Below are 24,153 nucleotides of genomic sequence, written 5' to 3'. Positions count from 1 at the left end.
ATCCAGTGTTGGTCTCAGCCAGGCGGCGCACCTGAAGCCAAGCTGTATTGACTCCGTCTTTCCCTTGGACCCTTCAGCTGCGAAGAGAGGGGGGGTCTGCTGCATGGGCAACAGCAGACCCTCCATATCACCCTGCCCAGGCTCTGTAGCTTCAGCTTCACTGGAGAGGACACTCCAGCATCATCACAAGATGTCGATTCAACACGGGAGGAGACAGATACCGTGTCACTCCCGAGTCGGACTGCACAGCCATTCTCGGCGGTGCAGATAGACTCTTAAGAAGCTACACCATCGTCTCTCGAGACGGACGGCTGCCGACGACGACGGTCTCAGCCAAACCCAGGCAGGATGGTAGCCTCTCATCCGAGACCAGCTCTAAGCCCAGGACGAGGGTCTGGATCGCTCACAATCCCCAGACCCTCCAGAACACCAGGGGGCACCAGAAGTGGGTGCTGCAGGCAAGGAGCTCCAGCTCCGGGGCTGGGGTGAAGTGGGAGTATCTGAGGGGTATCCAAGGCCTTGGTGAGAAGGTCCCACGGCTCAGTCACGGGTAAGCTGATGACCCCAGTCCCAGCTGCACACAGCCCAGGTGGACGGCGATAGAGAGGAATCCCCCCACCCCTTCCCCACCCTGTGCAGCATGTTGGGGAGCCTCCCTTCCTGCCCCAGCCAGATCTGGAGGATACCCCAGGGCAGGGCAGCACCAGGCAAGGCCTCTCCCGGAGGCTTCTCTGGCCAAAGCCAACAAAAGGCACAGACAGTGAACTAAGGAGGAGAGAGGGACCCAGACTCCCCTGCAGCAGCCTTCCAGCCAGTCTCCCTGCCCCGCTCCGGTCCTCGGCCAGAGGGCACACAGTGCCCTGCCATTTCCAACACCTCCCTCTACTTCCCATCGACTGAGACAAACTCAAGGCCCATGGGACGCAGCATCTGCTCCCAGATCCTCCTCATGCCACTTCCCCCTCTGGTTACTGTCCAGCAAGATGGCCTCCCCTCTGGGTTCCACCACCAGACCACCCCCTCTCCTGCCTCTGGGCCTTTGCACATGCCAGTCCCTCTGGGAGAACACCATTCCCTCAACTCTTCACTTGCCTGACCACTTCTTCAGGACTCAGCTCAGGCTCCTTGGAGAGGCCTTAGCCAACCAGCCCTCCTCAGGCCCAGAAGGGTCAGGCTCTTGGCCTGACACCCTGTTCCCTCCTTTAGGACCCCCAGCACAATACCTAACTGTAAGCTCCCTCCTTGCCCCCTCAACTAATTCTGTCTACCTCTGTAAATTCTGCGAGGGCAGGGTCACATCTGTTTTGCTGGCCGCCGGATCCATGGTGCGTAGTAGGTACTCAGTCAATATTTGGTAGACAAATGTTCATGAGGCGGAAAAGGCATCTCAGCCTTCTCCAGCAGGCCAGACGGCTGCCAGCATTGCTCGGAGAAGCCAAGGCCCCCCTACGTCTGCAGTGGGCTCTACCCCAAACAAGACTGGGTTCAGGTCTCAGCTCACCCCTGAGACTTTGGGGAGTCCCTTCCCACCTGAAAAACAAGGGTGTGGAATTCAATGGTGCCCAATGGCCCTTCTGGTTCTGACAAATTGCCAGGGCCAACGCCAGGCTGAAAACCAGTGGTTAGATCCAAAACCCCCCGATGGGTTGAAATGTGTCCCCTAAAACTTCATGTTGAAGTTCTAACCCCCAGCAGGTCAGCATGTGACCTTATTTAGAGATAGGGTTGTTGCAGATATAATTAGTTACGATGAGGTCATACTAGAGTAGGGTAGGCCCCTAATTCAATGTCATGGGTGCTATTATAACAAAGTGCAGCCCCAGCAAACATATACCCTCCCCTGTCCTCCAAACCTGGCGTCCAAAATGATGTCAGGGACCAGGAGGGAAAGGGCCAAAGGCAGCCCAAACTGGGGACCAGGTGGGCCAGAGCAGGGCAAGGCATGGCTCACAGTATTCTATTCGGTGGGGGCCACAGGGCAGAGGTCCCTCTAGAACCCCTCATTTAATCTCTGAAGATCTGAGCCGATGTTTGCATTCATAGGCACGTGCTGACGGTGAGAGGAATATTTTTCCCTCCCTCTTCCCCCTTTAATTAAAAACTATAAATGCCTTATCAAAAGCTAATTAAAAATACCAACACAGTGCCAAGTGGCAAAAAAATAGCTCAGTACAAATATCCGTTTATAACCCTGCAACAGGCAGTGATGACGCAGCAATTAGAGGCTCGTGGGAGGGAGAAGGAGGGGGGCTGGGTGGCCACAGAGCTTCAGCCTCGTCAACCCTTACCGGGAGCACCGGGGCAGATGCCCTCTCTGCCCGGCCCTCGTCATCCTTGAATTGCTGCCCGAACAAACCTCAAGGGACAGGGGACCACAGCACTTGTGTGGCTGTGGACAAGCCACATCCCCTCCCTTGTCTCAACATCAGGTTTGTAGAAAGGAGACAGTTCTCAAGGGCCGTGGTGACAATTAAGATAATGCACAAACATTAAGCACTTTACTGGGTTTCTAGAACACAGCAGCTCAAATGCTGTTAGCCCTGCCTCCCTGACGTCATCTGTGCCGTCGATGGCGCGATAAAATAACAAGAGACTAAAATGCCTGACTCCAGTGGGCGCTCACTGTGCCCAGGCGCATGCTCTGCCTTCACTGGGTTGTTTAACCTGCCCGTACCCATAAGCGGTGGGTTCTACCATTGTTCCCATTTTAGAGATGAGGAGACGGGGCATAAGGAGGAGCAGTCACTCGCCGATGGACACAGCTGTCACCAGGGCAGAGCCCGGCCCAGAAGCCAGGTCTATCAGAACCCAGAATCCACTGCTCTTATCCTGCCAATGGGCTGAGCTGCCTGTGCAGTAGTGAGCACCCCCTTCCTTCAGGGACCCCAATGGGGTTCAGGGGTCTCTGAGCGGCCTCCCCGGCCTTCCTCCCACGACCGCTCTGGTACGCAATCTGGTTCCTGGTCAGGGCCCAGGGCTGCCCGCCACCACCCCAGTCCCACGTGCTCACCACTGCTCCGAGGGTAGGCGGCGAGGGTCCCGTCCTGCAGGCCAGCAAACAGGTGGAAGGGGCTGTGCCGCAGGCAGAGCACAGGCTGCAGGCCGGGGCTCCTGCAGGTCGCCAGGCACTGGGTGCCCGTGTCCACGCTGCTATAAACCAGGATGCTGTGGGGAGAGGCCTGTGTGACCCACTGAGCCGCCCAGGCACCCTCCAGAGAGAACGGTTGGGGGCTCCCTCTTGCTCAGCCAGGCCCCCTGTGGTGTGGCCAGGCCTTTGCTCCACCTTCAGGAGGCACAGACTTTCCCACGGGTGGCCTTTTGAGGATGGTGCCTATCTGGCCTCTGACCTGTAGAGGACTCAGGGTGGGGGTGGGGTCTCCAGAAGCAGCACAATGAGGGTGCTGACCCAAGTTTTTACACAGGCTGGAGTGCAAATCCAGCCAAGCCCCCTTCCACCTGACCGGCCCCAGTCTGCTGAGCCTCGGCCCCCTCTAGAATCTGGGGCGATGGTGCCCACCTCACAGCCACAGGGAGGAAGGAAGCACTGGCAAGCGCTATGCTGCGCGAAAGGCCGGCAGAAAAGGCCACACACTGTATGATTCCATGGCCGTGAAACGTGCGGCAGAGACAAGTCCACCGGGACAGGCAGCAAATGAGTGGGTCCCGGGGGGTGGGGGGGTGAGAGCCACAGGAAATGGGGATGACTCCTTAATAGGGAGAGGGTTCCACTGACACCAGCACTCACCCACGGTAGCTACCCCACTGCCCAGGAAGGAGCCAGTGGGCGGGAAGCAGCCCCTAAAGGGTCTCGATTAAAATGCCAGGGAGTCCTGACACTTTGGCTCCCACACTGGGCAGCCCTTGTCCCCACCTCCCTTCTCCCACCCAGGAGCTGACCAAAACAGCCCCCGTCCCGCCCGCCCAGCCCTGCCCCTGGCTGCTCTCAGGCCCCCTCCGCCAGCTCCTCACCTGCCATCCTGGAGCCCCAGGCAGATGGTGGGGTGCAGGGCAGCCGCGGGGTCAGCAGCCGTGTGGCTCTCGTCTCTGTCTCTGTCTCTGTCTCCACTCTCCCCCTCCTCCGGCTCCGGAATGTACTCCATGCAGAGCACAGGGGCCGCCAGTGGGAAGGACTTGACCGTGCGAGGTGAGGGCCGGTTCAGGGAAAAGATCTCCACCTGGCCTCCTGCGCCCTCCTGCCCGCCGCCGACCTGGGGCAGAGACCCAAAGAAGCCATCAGAGGGAACCCTGGGAGCAGAGGCAGAGCTTGACTCCTGCCCTCCCAGGGGCCTGGCCCAAACTTCTGCTTGCCCCTGGTAACTGATGGGAGCATTCCCCTCCTGCCCACATGCATCCTGCTGTCACTGAAGGTCATTTGTCCCACCTTCCATGGCAGCAAGTTAGATCCAGGGTCCACAGGAAACCAGGTAAGGAGCTAGGTGGACTAAATACCCAATCAGCTTTCTATTTCCTTGTCTTTAGGGTCAATGTCAATCAACAAATAGTGGTCATACACTCTGCCCCTTTAAAATATCCTCCTCTGCCTGTTCACTCTTTTACTTCAGTATCTAGCACATGTTAAGTACTTAATATATACTTGCTGAATGGATGGACGAATGGATGAGTGGATGAGTGGATAGATGGATGAATGAATAAGGGAAGGAAGAAAGGAAAAAGGATGGAAGAAAGAATATATGGATAGACAGATGAATGGACGGATGGATAAATGGGGTAAGGAAGGAAGGGAGGGAGGAAGGAAATATGGAGGGATGGATGAGTGGATGGATGGATGAATGTTGGATGGATGAATGGTAGGTGGCTACATGGATGGATGGATGGATGGATACATGAATGGATGGATGGATGGGTGGATGAGTGAGTGGATGGATAAATGGATGAGTGAATGAATGGATAGATGGATGGTGGATGGACAGACAGACCGATGGGTAGATGAGTAGATGGATGGATGAATGCTGGATGGATAAATGGTAGGTGGATACATGCATGGATGGATGGATGGATGGATGGATGGATACATGGATGGATGGATGAGTGGATGGACAGACAGATGGATGGATAGATGAGTAGATAAATGAATGAATGGTGGGTGGATACATGGATGGATAGCTACACCATGTGCTAGATATTGGAGAAACTGAAGAACAAATCACCCTCAGAAGAGACATCTGGAACAGACTCTGAAGGGTAAGCCAGAGTTCTCCTGCCAAGTGCCTGGAGTCAGGAATAAGCAGGGGGAGTTAGAGGACAGTAAGGGGGTGGTGCGGCTGGGACCTCAGGGTGTCTATGGGAGGGCACAATCCGCATCCTAAGAAGCATGGGGGTCACCTATTTGAATCAAGGAAAGCTTTGCCAGGAAGCCTGAGGGCAGCACAGTGGGCTGGGGTCTCTGAAAGACAGGCAATAACCAGCCCTGCTTCCCGACCCCAGTGTGAAAGCCCTGCCCCCAGGCACTTGGCCCAACTCCTGCTCATTTCCTTCACAGCACTATGGCCATTTGCAAGAGTCAGGCTCACTTATCCGTCCCCTGGTGTTCTGTTGTCCCTGGTGAGTGCAGCTGCCAGTTCTGAGCACAGAGCCTGGGGCAGAGGTTCCCAGGGAGACCTTGCCGTTAACGTGCCCACAATGGGGGCCAGCAGGCAGGTGGCTTTCTCCAGCACCACCACCCACCCCCGCCCCCTCGGTGCCACTCTCCCTGTTCCTATCCTGAGGCCAGAACGCCTGCCTGGGGACAGGGGTTACTCACCCAGAGGTAGCCTTGTGGAAGGGAGGTGCTGACTGCCGAGAAGCCCAGCAGGGGGCAGTTGACAGGAGTGTGGACCAGAGCCCCAAGCTGTGGAGACAGAGATGGCACATGCGGGGTTAATGTCCAGGTGCTGGAGAGGTCAATGTCTGGTTGCAGAACCTTTGTCTGAACCACATGGAGGGATCGGGGTCATTAAACCTGCAGACTCCAGGGTCCCTTTCAGGCCCCAGATGAGAATCCCTGAGGGTGGGCCAGAAGGGGATGGGCTTCACAGACTCTCTGAGAAGCTTCTGTGCACTTGCACTGGGCCATCACACTCCTAGAACCTTCTGGCTAAAAGGGGCCTAAATGTTCCTCTGGGACCCCCAAGTATCTTTCAAACTGACCAGCTTCCAGTTAAGATTTATTGAAAACCAATTACATCCACCCCACTCTCTTTATGTTAGAGATGGGGAAACTGGTCCACAGGGGACACACGATTGCCCGAGGCCACAGGGAAGGCGAGTGACAGGGCCTGGCCTGCGCCCACCCCCCTCCTTGGCCTTCCTGCGTGCCTCCAGAGAAGCATACTCTGCAGACGAGCCACCGGGACAAAGGGCTGAGTGATTTGTACAGCCTGCCCACGGGGGCCAGGGGCTCCATCTGCAACAAGCTGTAACCAAGAGCCACCAGCTGTTGGCTCCTCCTGCAACTACTTCCCCAAAATCCATGCCAGGTGGCTTCCTGGGGTGTTTTCTGAGCTAGATCCTGCCCATCTGGCTCTTGGGCCAGGACAGCAATGGAGGAGAGGGCCCGGCCCTTTCAAGGGTTTTGCTAGAAACCCTGAGCAGATGGCTGGAGAAGGAGGCAGAGTGGGGACTGCCGGAAGGGGCGCCTCTGAGGAACCCTGCCACCACCGGACCCTTTGCTGAGCAGGTGCTGCCCTCTGCTGGTGCTAAAGGCCCAGGCCAGCACCAGCCCTGCTGGAATATTCTAACGAAATTTCTACCGGCCATGGGTGAGGGGGCCCAAAGAGGTCACCTCCTCCAGCCCCCCATTTAGGAGTCAGCAACCTTGAGGTTCGGGGGAGGGGGACAGGGGACATGACTGGCTCCAGGTCACATAGTAAGTCAGTGGCAGAGTCAGGGCTGGAATGCCATTTCAAGTCCCAGCCCAGTGTCTCTTCTGGTTGAATCCCACCCAGAGAGGCCACACTGGAGGCCTCAGCGTCCCACCTCTGCCCAGCTGGCTGCCTGGCCTCCTGGCACCCAGGCCCCTCCTCCCCATAATCCTGCTTCTTGGCCACATCCAGCCAGGCACCCAGCCCTTTCTGCCAGGCTGTGCCGCTGGGCAGAGGTGGGGTGTGGGTGGGGGGGTAATTGCAGCCCTGGCTCTGGCGTTCCCATGGCAACTCCAGTGGGCCATGATGTCAACAGAGCCCAGGTCCAAGATGAAGGCTAAAAGTCAAACAGCTCCTGGCCCCAGAGGTCTCATCTGTGCCAGGAAACAGACTCCCCCAAATCCATGTGCCCACGCAGTGCAGAGGGAAGTGGCTTGAGGCTGGTGAAAGGAGCAGGCTTTGGAGGCAGCTCAGCTGCTACCGGCTGGGGACCCCACAAGCCAGTTCTCATGATCGTGGGGACTAGAGACGGGGGGGTGTAAAGCACTTGGCACAGAGTTGGGCACCCACAGCAGCCACTGCTCAGCAAAGGCTTCCGTGGAATATCCTAGCGCCTCACCTAACTGACCCAACACTGTGCAGGGAGGGGCTGTTACAGAGGAGCAATTGTGACGGTCGGGAGACAGGGACGTCACAAACTAACAGAGGGACAGGATGGAAGCATTCGGCTAGCATGCTAGCTCCTAAGCCATCCTGGTCACAGGTCCTCTGTGGGTCTCAGCTACAGCACCCCCAACCCCGCCCACCCCGTGCTCGCCCCCGCCCCCATTCCCCAAGGTGCTTCCGTATTAAAGCACCCCAGAGCAGGCAGTAGCCCACCCCCTTCCCCAATCCTCTGTCCCCAGGCAGGCCTCTTGGCTGGACCTCAGTCCACCAGGGAGATGGGTCTGTGATGGGCACCCCCCTTTGTCTTCCAGAGACAGCTCCCCCCATTGGATGGAGCTGGGGGTCCAAAAAGACCCTCCCAACACCTCAGTAGTGAGGCCATCAGAGATGCCCCAAAGCAGTCACAGTGGCTTTTCCTTCCTGGGGACCAGAATGTGCTCAGACGTTCACTCTTGAACTCAGTGCAGGCCACGCAGCGGGCACATCTGACATGAATCGTATCCCTCGCTCCTCACTAGAGCGCTGTCGGGAAGGCTCTGGGGCCACCTCGGTTGACACACTGAAGACACAGCTGAGACACCGAGGGCTGCTGTGCCATCCCTCACATCGCACAGCTGGGCTTCAGCCCCGGGCAGGCGACCCCAGCGATGCTCAGTCCCTCTCCCAACCAATTCCGTTGGGTCAGAGGGCCCCGCGTGGGCACCAGCCGCCCATCCGCACTGAGAAGAGAAACGCCCCTTCCCTCCGCCCCCGTGTCCTTGTTTCTCTGAGGGAAAGCCCAACACACACCCTCACCCAGCTGGCCCTAATGCACCTGCGGCCAGCACAGAGCTGATGGGGCGCATCTGTCCGGTCCGGGCTGGAAGGCAGGCACAGGCAGTATGATGGAGTCTTGGGGCCCAGCAAATGGGGACATGCAGGCTCTGGTTTGTCCCTCAGGAGCTCCATAGGTTCATTACCCCAGGATGCACCCACGAATCTCATGGGGGGTTCCATAGCAGGGGGAGGGGGGCTTGGCGGGGGCTGGGGCTGAGAGCTCTAAATGAAGAGCTTCTGGGGCCCTTTTCACCCAGCTGCAAAGTAGCAGGTGGCTCCACACTTGAGTGGGGGTTTCTTCTGCCCTGGTGGTGTGGCCTGGGTATGACTCCACCACCCGGGGGTGGGGGGGTGACCTGTCAGGACACCCCCTCAGTCCTGTAGTCCCAAGAATTCCAAGGCAGAAGGGGGATGGAGACCATCCCCCGCCCCACCTGGGCAGCCTTCCCCGCAGATGCCTTAAGGCCAGGTGAGTCACAGGCAGGGTAGACCCCAAACAATCCCACCCCTCAGACGCTAAGGCCTGCTGGGAAGGAGCTCAAAAGATTCGGCAGGCCTTTGTTCCTCAATAAGTAAGGACTGAAGCCCTACAAAGGTCAGGCTTCCCCAGCCCTACAGAAATGAACAGCATCCAGCCATCCCTGGAAATGTTTAAGGGGGGGGGACCCATGTCAGGACACACGCCAGCGAAGCCCGAGTGAGAGGCGGAAAGGAACAGGATCCGGCAGGAGTCTAGAAGACTCTCCTTGCAGGGCGACTGGGCAGGCTCCTGCTCCGAATCCCTGCTCTCAGCCTCAAGGACTCACAGCCCCATCTCTGAGGGAGGCTGGGGGACCAGAGAGTGAATCCCTGCGGAGCAGCACCTGCGGCAGACCTGGCACACAGACACCTCATGGAACGGCTTGCCGTCACATTGTCAAGACTAAGGAATTTTAAGTCCTATTGCTCTTGTTGCTATGGCCACTGTTTGCTGAGCGCTGTCTACAGGTGTCAGATGCAGTGCTGGGGACCTGGCCTCTCTCCCTCGGTGAGCCCCTAAATCAGGCCACGGCTTCAGGAACGCCCCACCGCCACCAACGCCACCTTCCAGGTGCAGGAGCCGAAGACCTGGGCACAGCCTTTCTCTCCTTCCCCTCTGCCTTTGTCTAATCTCTCACCATGGCCAGCCCTACTCCACTGCACTCCCCAACTGTGTCCCCAGGTCCCCAGGGCCAGGGTGAGGACAGGAGGGTGCACTCAGCTCAGGTGCAAATCCTCAGGGGGTCTCAAAACACTCAGACATCCACAAATATTTTAACACAACTTTTAAAAATCAAAATGAATGCAAAAAAAAAAAAAAAACAAAGAAAATCCATGATGAACCAATTACCAAGAGTTTAAACGAAGACAGGACCTGGCCCTGCCTCACCCTAATCCCGGCCCTTTATTTACAAAAAAAGCAGCCAGACCAAGGCTGATCTGAACTTTTTAATATTGCATTAAAATACTACTTCTCCGGATGATGGGGATCAGTGGCGCCTGAGGTCAGTGCCTCCCTCGCCTCCCCGAACCCGGGCCCGGCCCCCGCCTGCACCCGCACGGCCACGCCTGGCTCAGCAGGGCCGCGTGCTAAGCTCTGTGCTGGTCTCTCAGTCTCTCAGTCTCACTCACACTCCAGCAACAGCCAGAAGGATCAGATGATCCTTCCAAAAATATAAATCCAACCAGGCCAGTCCTCTGCTCGGAGCCATCCTTGGCCTTTCGTCTCTCTGAGAATAAAACCCAAACCTGGCCCAGCTTGCCCGCCCTCCGGCCTCATCGCCTGGTTCCCTGGGTCACAGCCCCGCTGGCTGCTCCGGCTGCACCTGTGGTGCGGGGTGGGGGTGGGGGGCTCTTTGTTGCTTTGTCTATTTGGAACATTCTTCCCCTGGGCCCTCACGGGGTTGCATCCTTCTTGCCATTCGGGTCTCAGTTTAAATACCACCTCCGCCAAGAAGCCCTCTCTGACCCCCCTCACTACGTCGGCCTCATCTCTGTATCTATTATATCTGATTTCTTTTCTTTATAACACACATAGCTCTTCTCTATTTCCTTTTGTTCGCTGGGGTCTCTCCTGTCTCTCTCTAGATTGAAAGCTACATGAGAGTATGTTGCATGTTTTGGTCACCACGATATTCTCAATGGCCAGCAAAGGGCCTGGCACACAGTAGGTGCTCAATAATTATTTGCAGATAGACAAAGGGATAGATGCATGGATGAACTAGTGAATAAACTGACATCTCAAGGCCATGTTCTTTCAGCTACTTAGAACCCCAACCCACAGCCCCATCAACTTATCTCCTGGGATTTATTTATCTGGGCCTAGGTCCCAAGCTCGCTCTCCCCTCCCCAGAGCTTAAATGACCTCATCTCCCTAGAGGATGATGGGCAGCAGTTGCTCCAGATAAAGGAGTGAGGTTGGCCAGGACATCAGAGACAGATGACCAGTGGAGGTTAAGATCACAGGTGTTGTTGGAATCAGACAGAGCAAGGTTACAATTCCTGGACCCATCCTGACTGCCTATGTCATTTTTAGAAAATTGAGTCATCCGTCTGAGCCTTAGGTGGTCATTACCTGTGAGGTATACCTAGAAACAACTACGTATAGGGTTCTCATAAGTATTAAACAAGAGAGGGAGGGCAGAACAGTAGGGGCACACAGTAGGTGCCTGACAAATGGGAGGCATGATGGCTATGGACTGTGCCCCCCCATGCCCCACCCACATCAAAGTCGGCTTCTGCCCGGCTCCAGCCCACAAAGGCTCCCGCCCACAAAGTCTGGCACCGCCACTTGGGCATATTCCGGGCTATCTTCTGGGCTGGAGTCATGCCATCAACAGATGAGATCATTGCTATTTGTTAGCTCAAAATAATGGAATTTTCCATTCACTTGACCCAAAGAGGGCATCTACCCCCACCTTTCTGGTGAGAAAGCTGACTCCTAGAGCAATAAAAAGGCTTGACCAGCTCCATCAGTAAGAAGCTAGGAAGCTGGATCTGGAGCCGGGGCCTCTCCTGCTGTGGGTATGGCCTGGTTCTCTCAGGAGAAGGTGGGCTCGACAACATCTGCTCCACTCACCTGCAGGCTGAGGCCCCGGGAGGAGAAGGCAGGGATGCAGCAGGCCAGCGTTGGGCACCAGAACGGGGCTTTGCTCTTCTTGTCCTCATCCGGACACCGCCAGCCCGGCTGGTTCTCCTCTCCTACAGCAAAAGGGAGGAGCTGGGTGAGGCTGGTCGGAGTCTGAGGACCAAGGGGGCCGTGAGCAGCCTGGGAGCCTGAGCAGCCTCAGCACCACAGCAGGCCCCAGAGGCCCAGCCTGCACAGCAGCCCAGCCACACGCCCTTCAGACCCCTCTTGCCCATCTGAGATGGAATCTGGCCCCACCCTCTGGTCATGGCTATGGGTCCCCAGCAAGGAGCCAGGACACCTAAGGCTGGAGTCCCAGCTTGACCGGCCTTTTGCTTAGCAACGTTGTGTGGATCACCCCAACTCCCTGAGCCTCAATTTCTTCACCTATGAAACAGGGACAATAAAGTGCCTTCGTGCCGCAATGGTTGTGAGCACCCGATGAAATAACAGGTGGAAAGGGGTTTCAAGAAGCACAGAGATGCCGAACTCAGCCCAGGCCTGGCTGCCTTGCTCTTATCTGCTTAAGAGGGCAGCCGGTCATAAACCAGCCAGTGCACAAGATGACTTCAGACTGTGATGACATAAGTTCAGGCTGCTTTTCTACCTGATTGTGATGACAGAAGTGAAATAGAAGGCTCTTTTTCCTGCTTCCTTTAAAGGTACCCTGAAACTTCCAGGTCCCCCAGTCCATCTGGGCAGGGAAGCCCCAGGGGGACCTGTTACAAGCACAGACAACCAGGCCCAAGCCCAGACCCTGGTCTCACATTTGGAGACCTCTGATCATCTGCTAAACCACCTTCTCTGTCGTCGCTCCTTCATATGGGTCAGGGCTCCCTCACATGCTCCCACCTCCAGGAAGTCCTCCTTGACCACCCTGGCTACAGTGGCCCCCTTCTTTCAGGGGGAAAGGCCTTGACCCTGTCTGATTTCTCCCATAACCTTCACCACAATCTAAAATTATTGTGTCCACTTTCTTGTTTATAATCCATCCCCATATGGCTCCAGAATGTAGGTTCAGGGCAGAAGGATCTGGGATATCTCATTGTCACTGTCTCCCTGGCACCCAGCATGCTGCCTGCACTGAGTTAGTGCTCAGCAAACATGGGTTAAAAGAATGAATGAAAGGAGCGAGCAAGGGAGTGGGTGTGCAAGCCTCCATCTCCTCCAAAGAGTTCTCCCCGCTAAAGAGCCCACATGGCAACACTCCACATGACAACCGCCTTCCTGGGACCCAGCAGAAGGGGCGTGGCTCAGCTAAAGCACACCTACTGTGTGTCCCTGCACCAGGCCCACACCAAGTGCTACATGTGTCCCCGGCTTCATTTTCACAATAACCAAGCATAGTCAGATAATGACTTTCACTTTACGGATGATGAGATTGATGTCATCCTAGATGGTCAAGCCCAGCTGGGGGCCCAGGTCTGTCTGACTCAAGGCCCAGGTTCTTTGTGCTAAACCAGGCAGCCTTCCAGCGCCCGGCCCCCTACTGACAGCCACGGGAATGACCAACCCTGGACATGGTGACGCTGGACAGCAAGTAGGCGCCAGAGATGCTGGGCCACCGCAGGCTAGAAGGGCCGCTTAACACAGTGGCACAAAGCCAAGGGGAGCGGGGAGCTTTGGAGATGAGAGGAGAGGTCACTGACTGAACTGTGAGGGAGCGGCCTTCCCACCAGGTGCTGGAGAAGCGCCATCGTTGGGAGGGGCAACCAGAGGACAGGACGTCACTAAAGGGCACAAAATTTGAGTTACACAAGATGACTAAGTCCTAGATCCTCTGCACAGCACAGTTCCTAGAGCTAGCAATTCCGTATTATGTACTTAAAATTTGCTGAGAGGGTAGAGGTTACATTAATCGTTCTTATCACCAAAAAAAAAAAAGATAAGTAGGCAGGAGGGAATTTTCGGAGGGGATGGACTTGTCATGGCCTAGACTGTGGTGATGGGTTTGCGGGTACATACTAATCCCCGAACTCATCAAGCCGTGTGCATTAAATATGCACAGCTTTTTGTATTTCAATCATGCCTCAATAAAGTGGCTTTTTAAAAAATCCCATTGCTACCAGAGGAAGGTGGCACCTGAGGGTCAGTCACAGCAAGAGGAAATGGAATGAGGTGGCAGGTGTGGATATTCTTTGAGACATTAAAGACGTTCGCAAATGTCAGGCATTGCTACTTGGGCAGCCTGTGTCAGCAGAGGCTCCAGAGCCTGTCCCCACCAGTCCTCGCGCCCCGCACACCCACTCCCCCAAGCAGTAGAGTCGCTGGGCAGTGAGCTCACTCCCTAAATGGGCCCTCTGCCCCACTGGGCCCTGCAGACAAAGTCACATCAAACGTGGCGCCTTCCACTGAGCAGGAGAGGCCACAGAGTAAGGACTGTAGCACAGGACAGGCACTACCACGTGCACCACACGCGTCACGGCTTGCAAAGCTCTCCCACGCGCTGTCTTCTTCCATCCTCACGGCCACCGAGGGAGGTGGGTGTTTCCACCCCCGTTTGCCCTGAGCAAACAGAGGCTGAGGGAGGCCAAAAGCAGGGCCCAGGAGCCAGGGAAGTAAGCCACAGGGGCACTTCCCACAGCGCCTGCCACGCAGGATGGTCGCTGAGACAGCCCACCCGCCTGTGGGCAGCAGGGGTACAGATGGGCGAGATTTGAGCGTGTCCCCGCTCTGGAGGAGCTGACAGTCACCCAGACCCTCACCTCTACCAGGCAGGAGCCCAGCAGAGCACCCAACCCCCGCCCCCAGCCCCCGCCAGGCGGCCTCCTGGAGCTCAGCCCATGAACATAACTGCCCCCCAATCTCCACATCGCCCTGAGCTCCACTCCTCCCCGTGCCCCTGCCCCACCCTCTGCCGCACCCACAGCCCGTCTAGGCCTGGCAATTTATTAGTATGTATTTCTGTAATGATCTGACCTTCTCCTTCCAGATGGTGCCTTCCCTGCCTGCACCTGGGAACGTTAAAAGAAAATGGAGCTGTGGCTGCCCATCTGCCACTGCCATTGTCCCCATCACAAAACCAGAGTGGCTGAGACCAAATTAGAAGACTGTGGCTGCTGAAAATTGAAGGCCCGCTTGGGATAGGTGACATGAAAGACTGGCACCGATGGCAAAGCTGTGACTTCCAAATGACGTTACGTGGGGCTTATTTAGCACCCCGCGCTGCAGCACCCACCGAAAACGAGAGAGCCCGTGAGGCAGCAGGGGCAGCTCAGGGCTGGGGGCCCTGTCCCCTTCCGCTACCCCACCTCCGAGGCGGCAGAACAACCCCACGGGCTGTCCTGGCAGATCCCGACTCAGCCTGAGTCCTCTGAGACTGCTGCCTCGCTGGGGAAATGCGGTAACAATTCCAGCCTGTGGCACTGTCGTGAGCACTGGAAAGAATGGAAGCAACACCTGGCATACCCCAGGCACTCAGGAAATAGTACCTGTTATGCCCATCGTCCTGGAGGGTAAAGGTGTTGCCTATTGCTATGCAGCAGTATTAGGGGATGCCCAAAGGGCTCCCCCATCAGCACCGCTGACCTGCCTCCCAAGTGCCCCCGGCATTCAGCCCCGGCATGGTACCCTCTGTCACTCTGCCCCATGGACAGCCAACTGCCCTTCTCTTCCTTCCCTCCCCCACCTCCTAGCACAGACGTCAGGGCTGGCAGGACCTCAGCATGGGTCTTCTCCAAACACCCCTCCCCTGCAGACAGACACGTGTTCTGGAAGGCCAGGGAAGTGGCCCCCATCACCCAAGGCCACCTTGGCTCCCTCCTAGAGGGCAGCCCCACTACTTCAGGGACATGAGGGTTACAGCGCTCCTGGCTTGCACCCGGGCGGTGCTCAGACCTCTGTAACTGGACCCATCGCAAGGAGGGGCAATGGTGTTACTGGGAAGACTGAGGGCTGGAAAACCAACCAAGCCGGGGGCCGAGTAGCACCCCCAGGAGGAGCCTGTGAGAACATGTCCCTGTGAGCAACGGATCAGCCCTCGCACAGCCTGCCCTGCCTGAGCGCTCCGGGGGGTTAGGAACGGGAGGCCGTGGTGGGAGAAGGTCCAGGGGCCCAGGAGCCGGGGTGCTGAGCTTTGAGAGCTATGGGTGGGGGAGATACAGAAAGGGGGCATCAGGAACCCCAACCTCGCCTCTTCCTTCATGTAGTACCTTCCACCTGCAGCCCCATTCTGGAGCCCATACTAATGGGAAACTAAGCGGCAGAGAGCGGGGGGAGGGTATCCCGGCCCAGCTCTGCACTGAATCCTGTAATACCTTAGGCTGTGGGATGCCGACCCTCCTGTGCTCCTCCCACATGCCAGATGCTGGCCGTCCCAGACACCCTCCCTGCACTATCTCCCCGTATGCTCACTGCAGACCTGTGATGGGGGCACTGGCCTTATCCCCATTTCTGATGGCGAATCCAAGGCATCTAGAAGTTACGTCATTTGCCCGAGATTACAGGGCTGGTAAGCGGCAGAACAGGGGACTGAACCCAGGCCATCTGGCTCCACTTCTGCAGTGCTGAGACCCCCAAACATAATGGGGAAAGGACCCCAGGAAGCCTGCCTTTCCCAGAACCACATGGCATAGTGGTGGCCATGACAGGATGTGAACTGGGTCCCCCTGTCCTTCCAAGGGGCAGAACGACGCCCCTCCCAGACCCAGGTGCGCCCACTCCAGCCCTCTCCTCACTCAACCTGCAGTGGACGATGGTCTCAGATTATAGTCAGGGAGAGAGTAAGAGAGAGAAAAAAATTAAAGAAATAATATCCTTTGTGAATAATTTTTTAAAATATATTCTAATGGGCTCATGTTATTTTCCCCTCCCCACCAGGCACTGCAGATAAAAGAACAAACTGACAAAATAGAAGGAACAAATTATTCAAGCCCCAGGGGAACCCAGGCATTCAAATAAGATTTCAAATGACTGCCGTTCCATTAAAACTTTTTGCTGCGGTGAAACTGTAGAGAGAAAGGGCGGCTGAGCCTCACAGGCAGCCGAGAGCTGAGATGCTCACATCAGTCAGCTCCTCTCCCTCCAACGCCAAGCCCCACTCAGTAGAGCACTTGGGGTTCAAACAGGAGATTCACCTGCCTTTAGGGCAGGTGTACAATCAGGGCTTAGGGGTCTGCCCAATGTAACTGCTGCACAGGCTGGAGGGGAGCGTGGGGCCTGAGGCCCCACAGGTGGAGAGCTGACTTAGCCTCTCCTCGGGCCAGAATTCCCAGAGTCCTCTGCCAGGGCAGGAAACAGCCTCAGCTTCAAACCCCTCCTCCACCTGCCTGGTCACCAAGAACCATCCAGCAGAGGCCTAGGCAATATCGGCACCGGATCCAAGAAGGCACTGGATGAGCCCAAGCCTCTGATCCTGGCTCCTCCAAAGCCACAACCTCCTCCCTCTTCCCTCCCCAACCTCCACAAGCCCTCTGTGCACAGAGCCAAAGTGACTCACTCAAATAGAAGCTGGGCCATGCCAACGTCTGGCTCTCAGTGCTACAGCTAACAGCTCCCCTTCACACCTCAAACAAGCTCCACCCGCCTCACCTGGTTTCCTGGAAAATCTGCCCCCCGCCTCCACCTGCCTGATTCACCAGCTCTGGCCACCTCAGGACCTTTGCACTCGCTGTTTTCAGCCTGGATCATTTCCCCAAAGCTGTGCATGGCTTCAGGTATCACCTCCTCAGATGCCCTCCGTGACAGCACTCCCGACCCCCAGGCTGAGCACCAGTTACGCCACCCAGTGCTGTACCCCTCGCAGCATGCCCCTCCCTCTGGATTTCTCCTCGGGGCAAGTCTGTGTGCCCCCCCCCCAAATTGTGAGTTCCGTGAGAGCAGGGATCTTGCTGTGTTAGCCACTGCTCTTTTCCCGTATGCCTAAAATTACTATAGAGACTCAATCAACAGTTTTTTAATTGACGAAAGTCCTGACTTCTTTCCGGAAATGTCTCAGAACCTATTGGAAATATATACTTATCTATAAAAAGGTCACAGCAGAAATAAGAACGAAAAAGAAATCACCGCTATGGCTGGAACCAGCAAATGGGAATTCCAGTACGTTCCAGGCAATAATTGCACTGATTGGCAAGGACTTGGGCCTTTTGTTAATTCACGAAATGCACAAATAAAATTATAACTCAGCAAATATGGTTTGGCAGACAGAAACTCGCCAGCCTGAGGAAGCAGAATGGACAGGGATTGAGAGTGGGCTCTGGGAGCCATTGACCCAGTTCTGCCCCTTCCTGCTGTGTGAACTCAGGCAAGTCACTGCACCTCTCTGGACCTCAGAACCCTCAACTCCAAAAAGAGATTCACAACAGACCTACCTCTCAGGGTTACTGTGAGTGTGAAATGAAGGAAGCATGTAAAATGCTTAAAAGAACACTTGCACACAGGAAGCGTTCTGTAAAAACAGCTATCCATTATTATCTCTATTTTACTAGGGGGTAGCTGGGAGAAAAAAACCATAAAGAGGTCGTTGGTTGAAAATCAGTTTCATCTAACCGGCATCAGTTTTTGGTAACGGCTTTGTTGAGCTATAACTCATTCCATAAAAGCCATCCTTTTAAAGTGTACACATCACTGGTTTCTAGTATATTAAGAGTTGGGCAACCATCACTCCGAAATTGAAAGCATTTTTATCACTCCTACCAAAAAAAAAAAGGAAAACAAACAAACACACAAACACCCTTAGCAGTCTCTTCCATTTGCCCCTTGCCCAGGTCCCTGGCGACCACTAATTTCCCTTCTATCAATTCCCATTGTTTTACAGATGGAGAAACGGAGGCTTGAAGAGTGGAAGTGACATGTCCAGGGTCACTAGCAGAGTCTCAGGACTCAGAACCCTTGCTCCAACTGTCTCTCCACCACCTCCCCCCAAATCAGGAGCCTCTTCCCCCATGAGCCTGGATACCCCCCAAGCACACATAGGTACACACTCCAGAAGTCCCCTCCTCCAAGCCTGCCTCCTGAGGTGCTCTCTTTGGGGCTTTACTCACGGAGTCCAATCTTGGCCAAGTGCAACCTGTTGACCCAGGAGATCTTGCTCAGGGGGTTGGGAGTGATGAAGACCACCATGAAGCTGATGGGGCGGCCGGACCTTTGGTGAGAAGGGCAAGGAGTGTGAGTGCTCAGAACGAGGGTCTGGCTCCCCCTGGGCAAGCACCCAGCTCCTCCCTCAACCCTCATGCCCTGGAGATAGAGTGAGGTCTGCACAGAGCATCCAAGTGTGGCCCGCCCAGCAAAGCCTCGGTCCCCTGGGGGAGGAGTACCTCCACCCACCGTGGCCCCAGAAGGAAGGTACCCCTCCAAAGTGGCCAGGCCACACTCCAGCCCAGCCCCAGGTGCCTTGGCTTGGGTGTCTAGCAAAGCCAGAGGTGCCTGGGCCTCTGGAGGCTGCGACCTGAGAGGCCCTTCCAGGGCTCCACCTGGTCAGCTTTGCACGGGCCTTGTCAGACACCTGTACGTGCCAGACCAGGAGCCTCTGCAAGGAGGAACAAGTCTCTCCCGGGTCTGTGTCCAGCACCTGGCACAGGGCAGTTGCCTGGTAAATGTTTGCCGAAGGGACACATGAATGAATAGAGAAATGAATGAATGGGGTTATGCCCAGGCTTGGGGCAACTGGAGGTCACTGTTGTCACCACACTGTCATCTCACCTTGCAGCATCGGGGGCCCGTCAGTGTTCTACACCCCACCATGGGCTATCCCAGCCCCAGGAGGGGAGCGGGACAGTGTCACTAACCCTCTATGGTGCATGGGGAGAAAGGGGCACAGAGAAGGGAAGGGAGGCCTCTCAGCAGGGTGGTGACAGATCTGGTGAGAGCTCAAAGTTGCTGACTCTCAGCCTCAAGTCCTAAGCCTTGCACCCCGGTCCAGTGGCCCTGCCTCAAACAATTAGGCTCCAATCTTCCCTTCCCTATGACTATTTTGCTTGTAACACTCTGTCCCCCACTGCCCCCCACCCAGGAGGTCAAAACCTGGGCTCTGAGTCCCTCACTGCGCCATCCTAGGTTTCACAGTCAGATCCCTTGGAACGCAGCTCTACCTCTTACTATGTGGCCTCGTGGCTCTCCTCACTTCCCTCATCTATAAAATAGGGTAATAACACCCACCTCACTGAGCTGTGGAAGCATCAGACAGATACCTTTCCCAATCTCTGCCAGGCTGTCATCAAGCCCACAAACAGCAGCTGAGGGTCTACAGAGCACAAGCTGCTATGGGGGCATTCGGGGACAGAGGCCATGCTGGCGGGAGGCAGGAGGGTCTATGGGGAGACCCAGGACCTGGTCCCAGGGGACTGCACAGTCTGATGTAAGTGAAGACGACACAGCACTAATGGAACCAGCCAAGAGTAGAGTGTCCACATACCCTAATGGAGGACGGGCTGACCCCGGGTGTGAAAAGGGGCTCCTTTATTCATTCATTCATTCATTCATTCATTCATTCAATGATGAGCACCTGCTCTGTGCCAAGCGCTGTGCTGGGCATGGCCTGCAGTGCATACGCTCCTGCTACCATCACAGCAATACTAACAAACAGAGTGGCTCCAGGTGCCCCTTGCGATGCCCCTACTTCAGCCCCCCTCCCCGCCTCTCACTTGTCAGGTTTCCCAGGAAGCAGGAGCCTGAGGCGGCACTTATTGGCGGAGTGGATCTCCTCCTCCTTCACCCGCATCAGTCGCTGCAGGGCCAGGCACCAGTCTTGAGCCACAGTCATGTTCAGGTTCTAGGGTTAAGAAGGCCAATGAAGTCGCCACACAGCCTATGAGCTCCCCAAAAGCCACACCAGATCCTACAGCAGTTGGGGTGCCCCAGGGGAGGGAAACTGGGGAGAAGTCATGGAGCGCAGCCTGGACGCTCATTCAGTCACAGCAGGAGGCTGACTCCCCTGAGCTCTGGGCTGCAGCGGGCTGCCTGGCCCTTGGCTCAGACCCCACCTGGCACCCCGGCTTTGAGAGGGACATACCCTCCTAGCCGGCTTCCTCTCCAGACTGCGGCAAAGCCAGGAAGGGACTACAAGACTGACTGGCTACTGTGCAAAAAACAACAACAAAAAAATGCCCGGCAGCCAGGCACCCCCTCAACCTGAACCAGAGGTCACACCCCAGACTTCTAGGTAGCAACAGAAAGCATAAACGCTCCTTCTGCTTATGGAAACTCAGGGCCAACACCAGCCAGCTCAGGGGACTGGCCAGGAGAACAGCCCCCAACCCTGCCTGCTGAGTCTGGGCACTGCTCACAGGGAGGAGCCTGGAGTCCCCGAGGGCAGGCCAGCGCCGCGTACCTGGTAGGTGCCGTGCAGCGTGCTGATGAGGAGGGTAATCTGCTCTACCACGGCCAGGTCCTTCTGCAGGTCCTGCAGCTCCTGGAAGAGTCGCGGGGGACCGAAGTACACCTTATCTGAGCAGAGAGAGACCCAACTCAACCTCAGGAGTGGGAAGACGCTAATGAGAACCTAAGCATCCACTCACTGCAAAATAGAAGAGCTGTCGCCCTGGGGACATGGCACCAGAGGTACAAAAAGAAACTTTACCAGGCTCTTGTCTACGGGGCGGGGCACAGATCCAATCACAGGTAAGGTCTAGCACCTGCGACCCAGGACACACTCAATCTGTACAAAGGGTCATAGGAGGCCAGAAGACTGAGAACCAACTATGTCTTGAGGAGATGAAGAGCCTTCGTAGAGCCAGGAGAGTGCTGGGCGCTGCCAAAAAGTAGAACAGCATGTGCAAAAGCACTGTGGCCTGAGGAAGCCCATGAACAGCAAGTTGTTCAAAAACGTCCTGAAGACCTACTATGTGCCAGATTGCTAGAGAGACAGCTGTGAACAAGACAGACAGGGCCCCACTCTTATGGAGCTTGTGACCTGGGGGAAGGGGAAGAAGTGTGGGGAAGGAGTCACCTACAAGTACAAGTGGTGGAAGGTACTGCAGAGAATGACATCTGAGTGATCAGACAGCGAAGGGGGGTAAGGAAGCCCTGATCTCTGCTGATGATCCAAGTGGAGTGCTGGGGTCATGGGAGATGGGCAGAAGAGACAGAGCAGGGGGGCCAGCAGGACTGAATGGGGAAGTCCTTGAGCATCACGCTAGGGAATTTGGGCTGTATTCTTTGGTCATAGCTTCTCAAGCTGAGATCTTATAGAATCCCAGGGACGGGCATTATTCTGGGTTGTCCTTTAGAAGGTTATCTAAAAAACAAGATGCACACCCTGAGTCATTTGGGCATAGTGACTTTAAAGTCATGTTCTGCTGCATGGAGTCAGGGCTTCCATGGACTTTCAGTACTGAGCAGGGTGATGTGAATGGTCACCAAAATGGAACAAAGAGAAAAGTGGACGGGGTGGGGGGCGGGTGATGATGGCTCAGACCACAAGAAGGACAAGACAGGCTCTGCAGGGACCCCAACAGGTAAGCTGCTGGGAAATGCAGGTCACCATAAGGCACCCTGTGCTGTGGGTGCAGAGAACTCAAAGGAGCCTGCTCCGTAGGAGGCCACATCCACATTGTGAGCATTTTGGTGCCAGCAAAACAACATCACCCATCGCAAGAAATTAATGCTGTTCATTTGAATTTTATTGTTTTGTAGCTTCATTTTTATCCCATTTGTGACTTTTGTTTCGGTTTTATGGTTGTTCAAGGGGTATGAGCATAAGGCACCTATTATACCTAGTCTTATATTTGCACACATTTGAATAACAATATAATAAAAAAATCATTCACAGCCAACTGGGGTTCAACACGAATTTCTTTCTTCCCCCTTAAAGGGAGTCTGGCAGCATATTACACTTATTCAGGAAATGCAACCACAGACAAAAGAGTCGCTGAAGGAGGGTCCCAGAGTGCGGGCAGAGCAGTTGGGGGGAGTGGAGCAGAGCTCGGACTGAAGGTGGCTCCAGAGCCCTCCCCAGGGAGGCTTCTGGGAACAGGCAGCCCTTCCACCAGCCTCACAGACCAGGGGGAAGAGACGCAGCATCCGGACTGGGCCCAGCTGTCCGGCCCAGCCCTCCAAGGATGAGAGTGAGTGATGCAATCCCCCTTGACTTCCAGAATTGCCAACAGCCCCATGAGGCAACCTCCAGGGTCAGGTGATGGGCAGAGCCCCAGGCCCGAGACCCAGCCCGGACAGCGGGGAAGGGCGGTGCAGCCAAGCACCTTCCGGCTAAGCACTCCCTTCTGCTGGCCCTGTGGTTTAGCACCCTTCATCCACTCAATACACATTTATACTCACCACCTGGAACCAGCTCCAGGCAGGGCGACAGTCACACCACCAGGCAAACAGCAACCCATACAACTGGCCCTGAGAGCACTGGCGGGGCTGGGGGCGACAGGACCTGGTCCAGTCCAAAAGAATTAGAAAAGGCTTCCTGAGGAAGGGCCACCTGAGCTAGGATGAGCACGGGCAAGTAGACAAAAACAAGATGGCAGGAGCAGGCCCTGGGGCAGGAGGGCCCCCCCCCCCCCAGGAACCGGGAGGCCAGTGTGGCCAAGCCTGGGGATGGAGGGGTGCAGGGGGCTGAGGAAGGGCAATGGGCACCTCCAGGAAGGGTGCACGTCCTGAGTTAAGACCCGGGAACATCACCCTAAGACCCAGGGAAACCACCATGACACACACAGATCTGATCTGCGTTTGAAGAGTCAGCTCTGGGGACGAGTACATGAAGGACAGGAAAGGGACAAAGGTGGAGGGCAGGACAGCAGCTGGACACCTACTGCAGCAGCACTGAGAGCAGTGGTCTCGTCCACCGTGGAGATGGAGAGAAGTGCACGACAGAGAGAGAGGCCACCGAGCGTCACGCCTGTGGTGACAGTCTCCTCATGTCCCAAAGAGTCTAAGGGGATGGCCAAGACGGGGGGAGGAGGACCCAGGCAGGACCAGGCAGCCCTGAGCCTGGTCCCTGAGGATGTAGGAAGCAGAGCGAGTGTCACAGGGGGACCCTCACTGTCCACAGGGGGAAACTGAAGCACAGAGCAGAGGTGACACCTGCCCACGTCACACAGGGAAGCAGGCAGTGGCCAGGCCAGGACTGGAAGTCATGCTTTCCGACTCAAAAGTCATTGCCAGTGCGTGCACATGTGTGTGCATGAGGACATGCGGGGCTGGGGTGGGCCGGCAGCCCCCATCCAGGGTGTGGCTCGGAGGTGTGACTGCAGGATGTGTGTGTTTGTGTGTGGTGTGGGGCTGCCACCCACAAGAGCCTCGGGGCCAAGTGGCCCACTGGCCTAAGAGTCCCCAGACGCGCACTCAAGCCTGGGCAGCTGCTCCCCGGGGGACAGCCCGGCGGGTACTCACTCTGAGCCTGGCCCGAGGCGGAGGCCTTCTTGGCGCCAGCATGCTGGATGAGCACGTTGTCCTTGTCATAGGAGCTGCCCTCCTGGCCCGCCTCCACCACCTGCACTTGGGGCAGCGCCGTGTTCCACTTCACCACGTACTTGGGCCCCAGCGGCACCAGGCTGCTGATCTCCAGCTGGCCCCTACCGGGAAAGACGGAACGAGGCCTGTTAGCACGCAGCAGCCCCGCGCCCGAGCCAGCCCGGAGCGCCGCTTCTCAGCCCACCAGCTCAGCCAGGCACCCACAGCCCACGTGCAACACCTCAGGCCAAAACCAAGCCGGGCAGGACAGGGAGCTGTCGATGAGCAAAAGCACCAGGCACCCAGGGCCCAGCCCCAGATCCAGAATCACGT

At 56.2% G+C, this 24,153-nt stretch overlaps 1 protein-coding gene across 1 annotated transcript in view; it reads right to left on the bottom strand.

Annotated features, from left to right (window-relative positions):
• ARHGEF10L (Rho guanine nucleotide exchange factor 10 like) overlaps positions 1 to 24,153 on the bottom strand; it is a 115,185-nt gene that overhangs the window by 30,274 nt on the left and 60,758 nt on the right. Inside the window, 8 exon segments of the mRNA XM_090268681.1 lie at positions 3,011 to 3,165; positions 3,970 to 4,208; positions 5,762 to 5,848; positions 11,440 to 11,561; positions 18,468 to 18,568; positions 20,067 to 20,194; positions 20,753 to 20,868; positions 23,761 to 23,942. Of these exon segments, the coding sequence (XP_090124807.1) occupies positions 3,011 to 3,165; positions 3,970 to 4,208; positions 5,762 to 5,848; positions 11,440 to 11,561; positions 18,468 to 18,568; positions 20,067 to 20,194; positions 20,753 to 20,868; positions 23,761 to 23,942 (1,130 nt within the window).

This window comes from Furipterus horrens, unplaced genomic scaffold (genome assembly GCF_987537825.1).
Source record: "Furipterus horrens unplaced genomic scaffold, mFurHor1.1.pri manual_scaffold_3, whole genome shotgun sequence".
NCBI lineage: Eukaryota > Metazoa > Chordata > Mammalia > Chiroptera > Furipteridae > Furipterus > Furipterus horrens.
The sequence above is the reverse complement of the archived record's forward strand: the minus strand, read 5'-3'. Positions and strand labels throughout refer to the sequence as shown.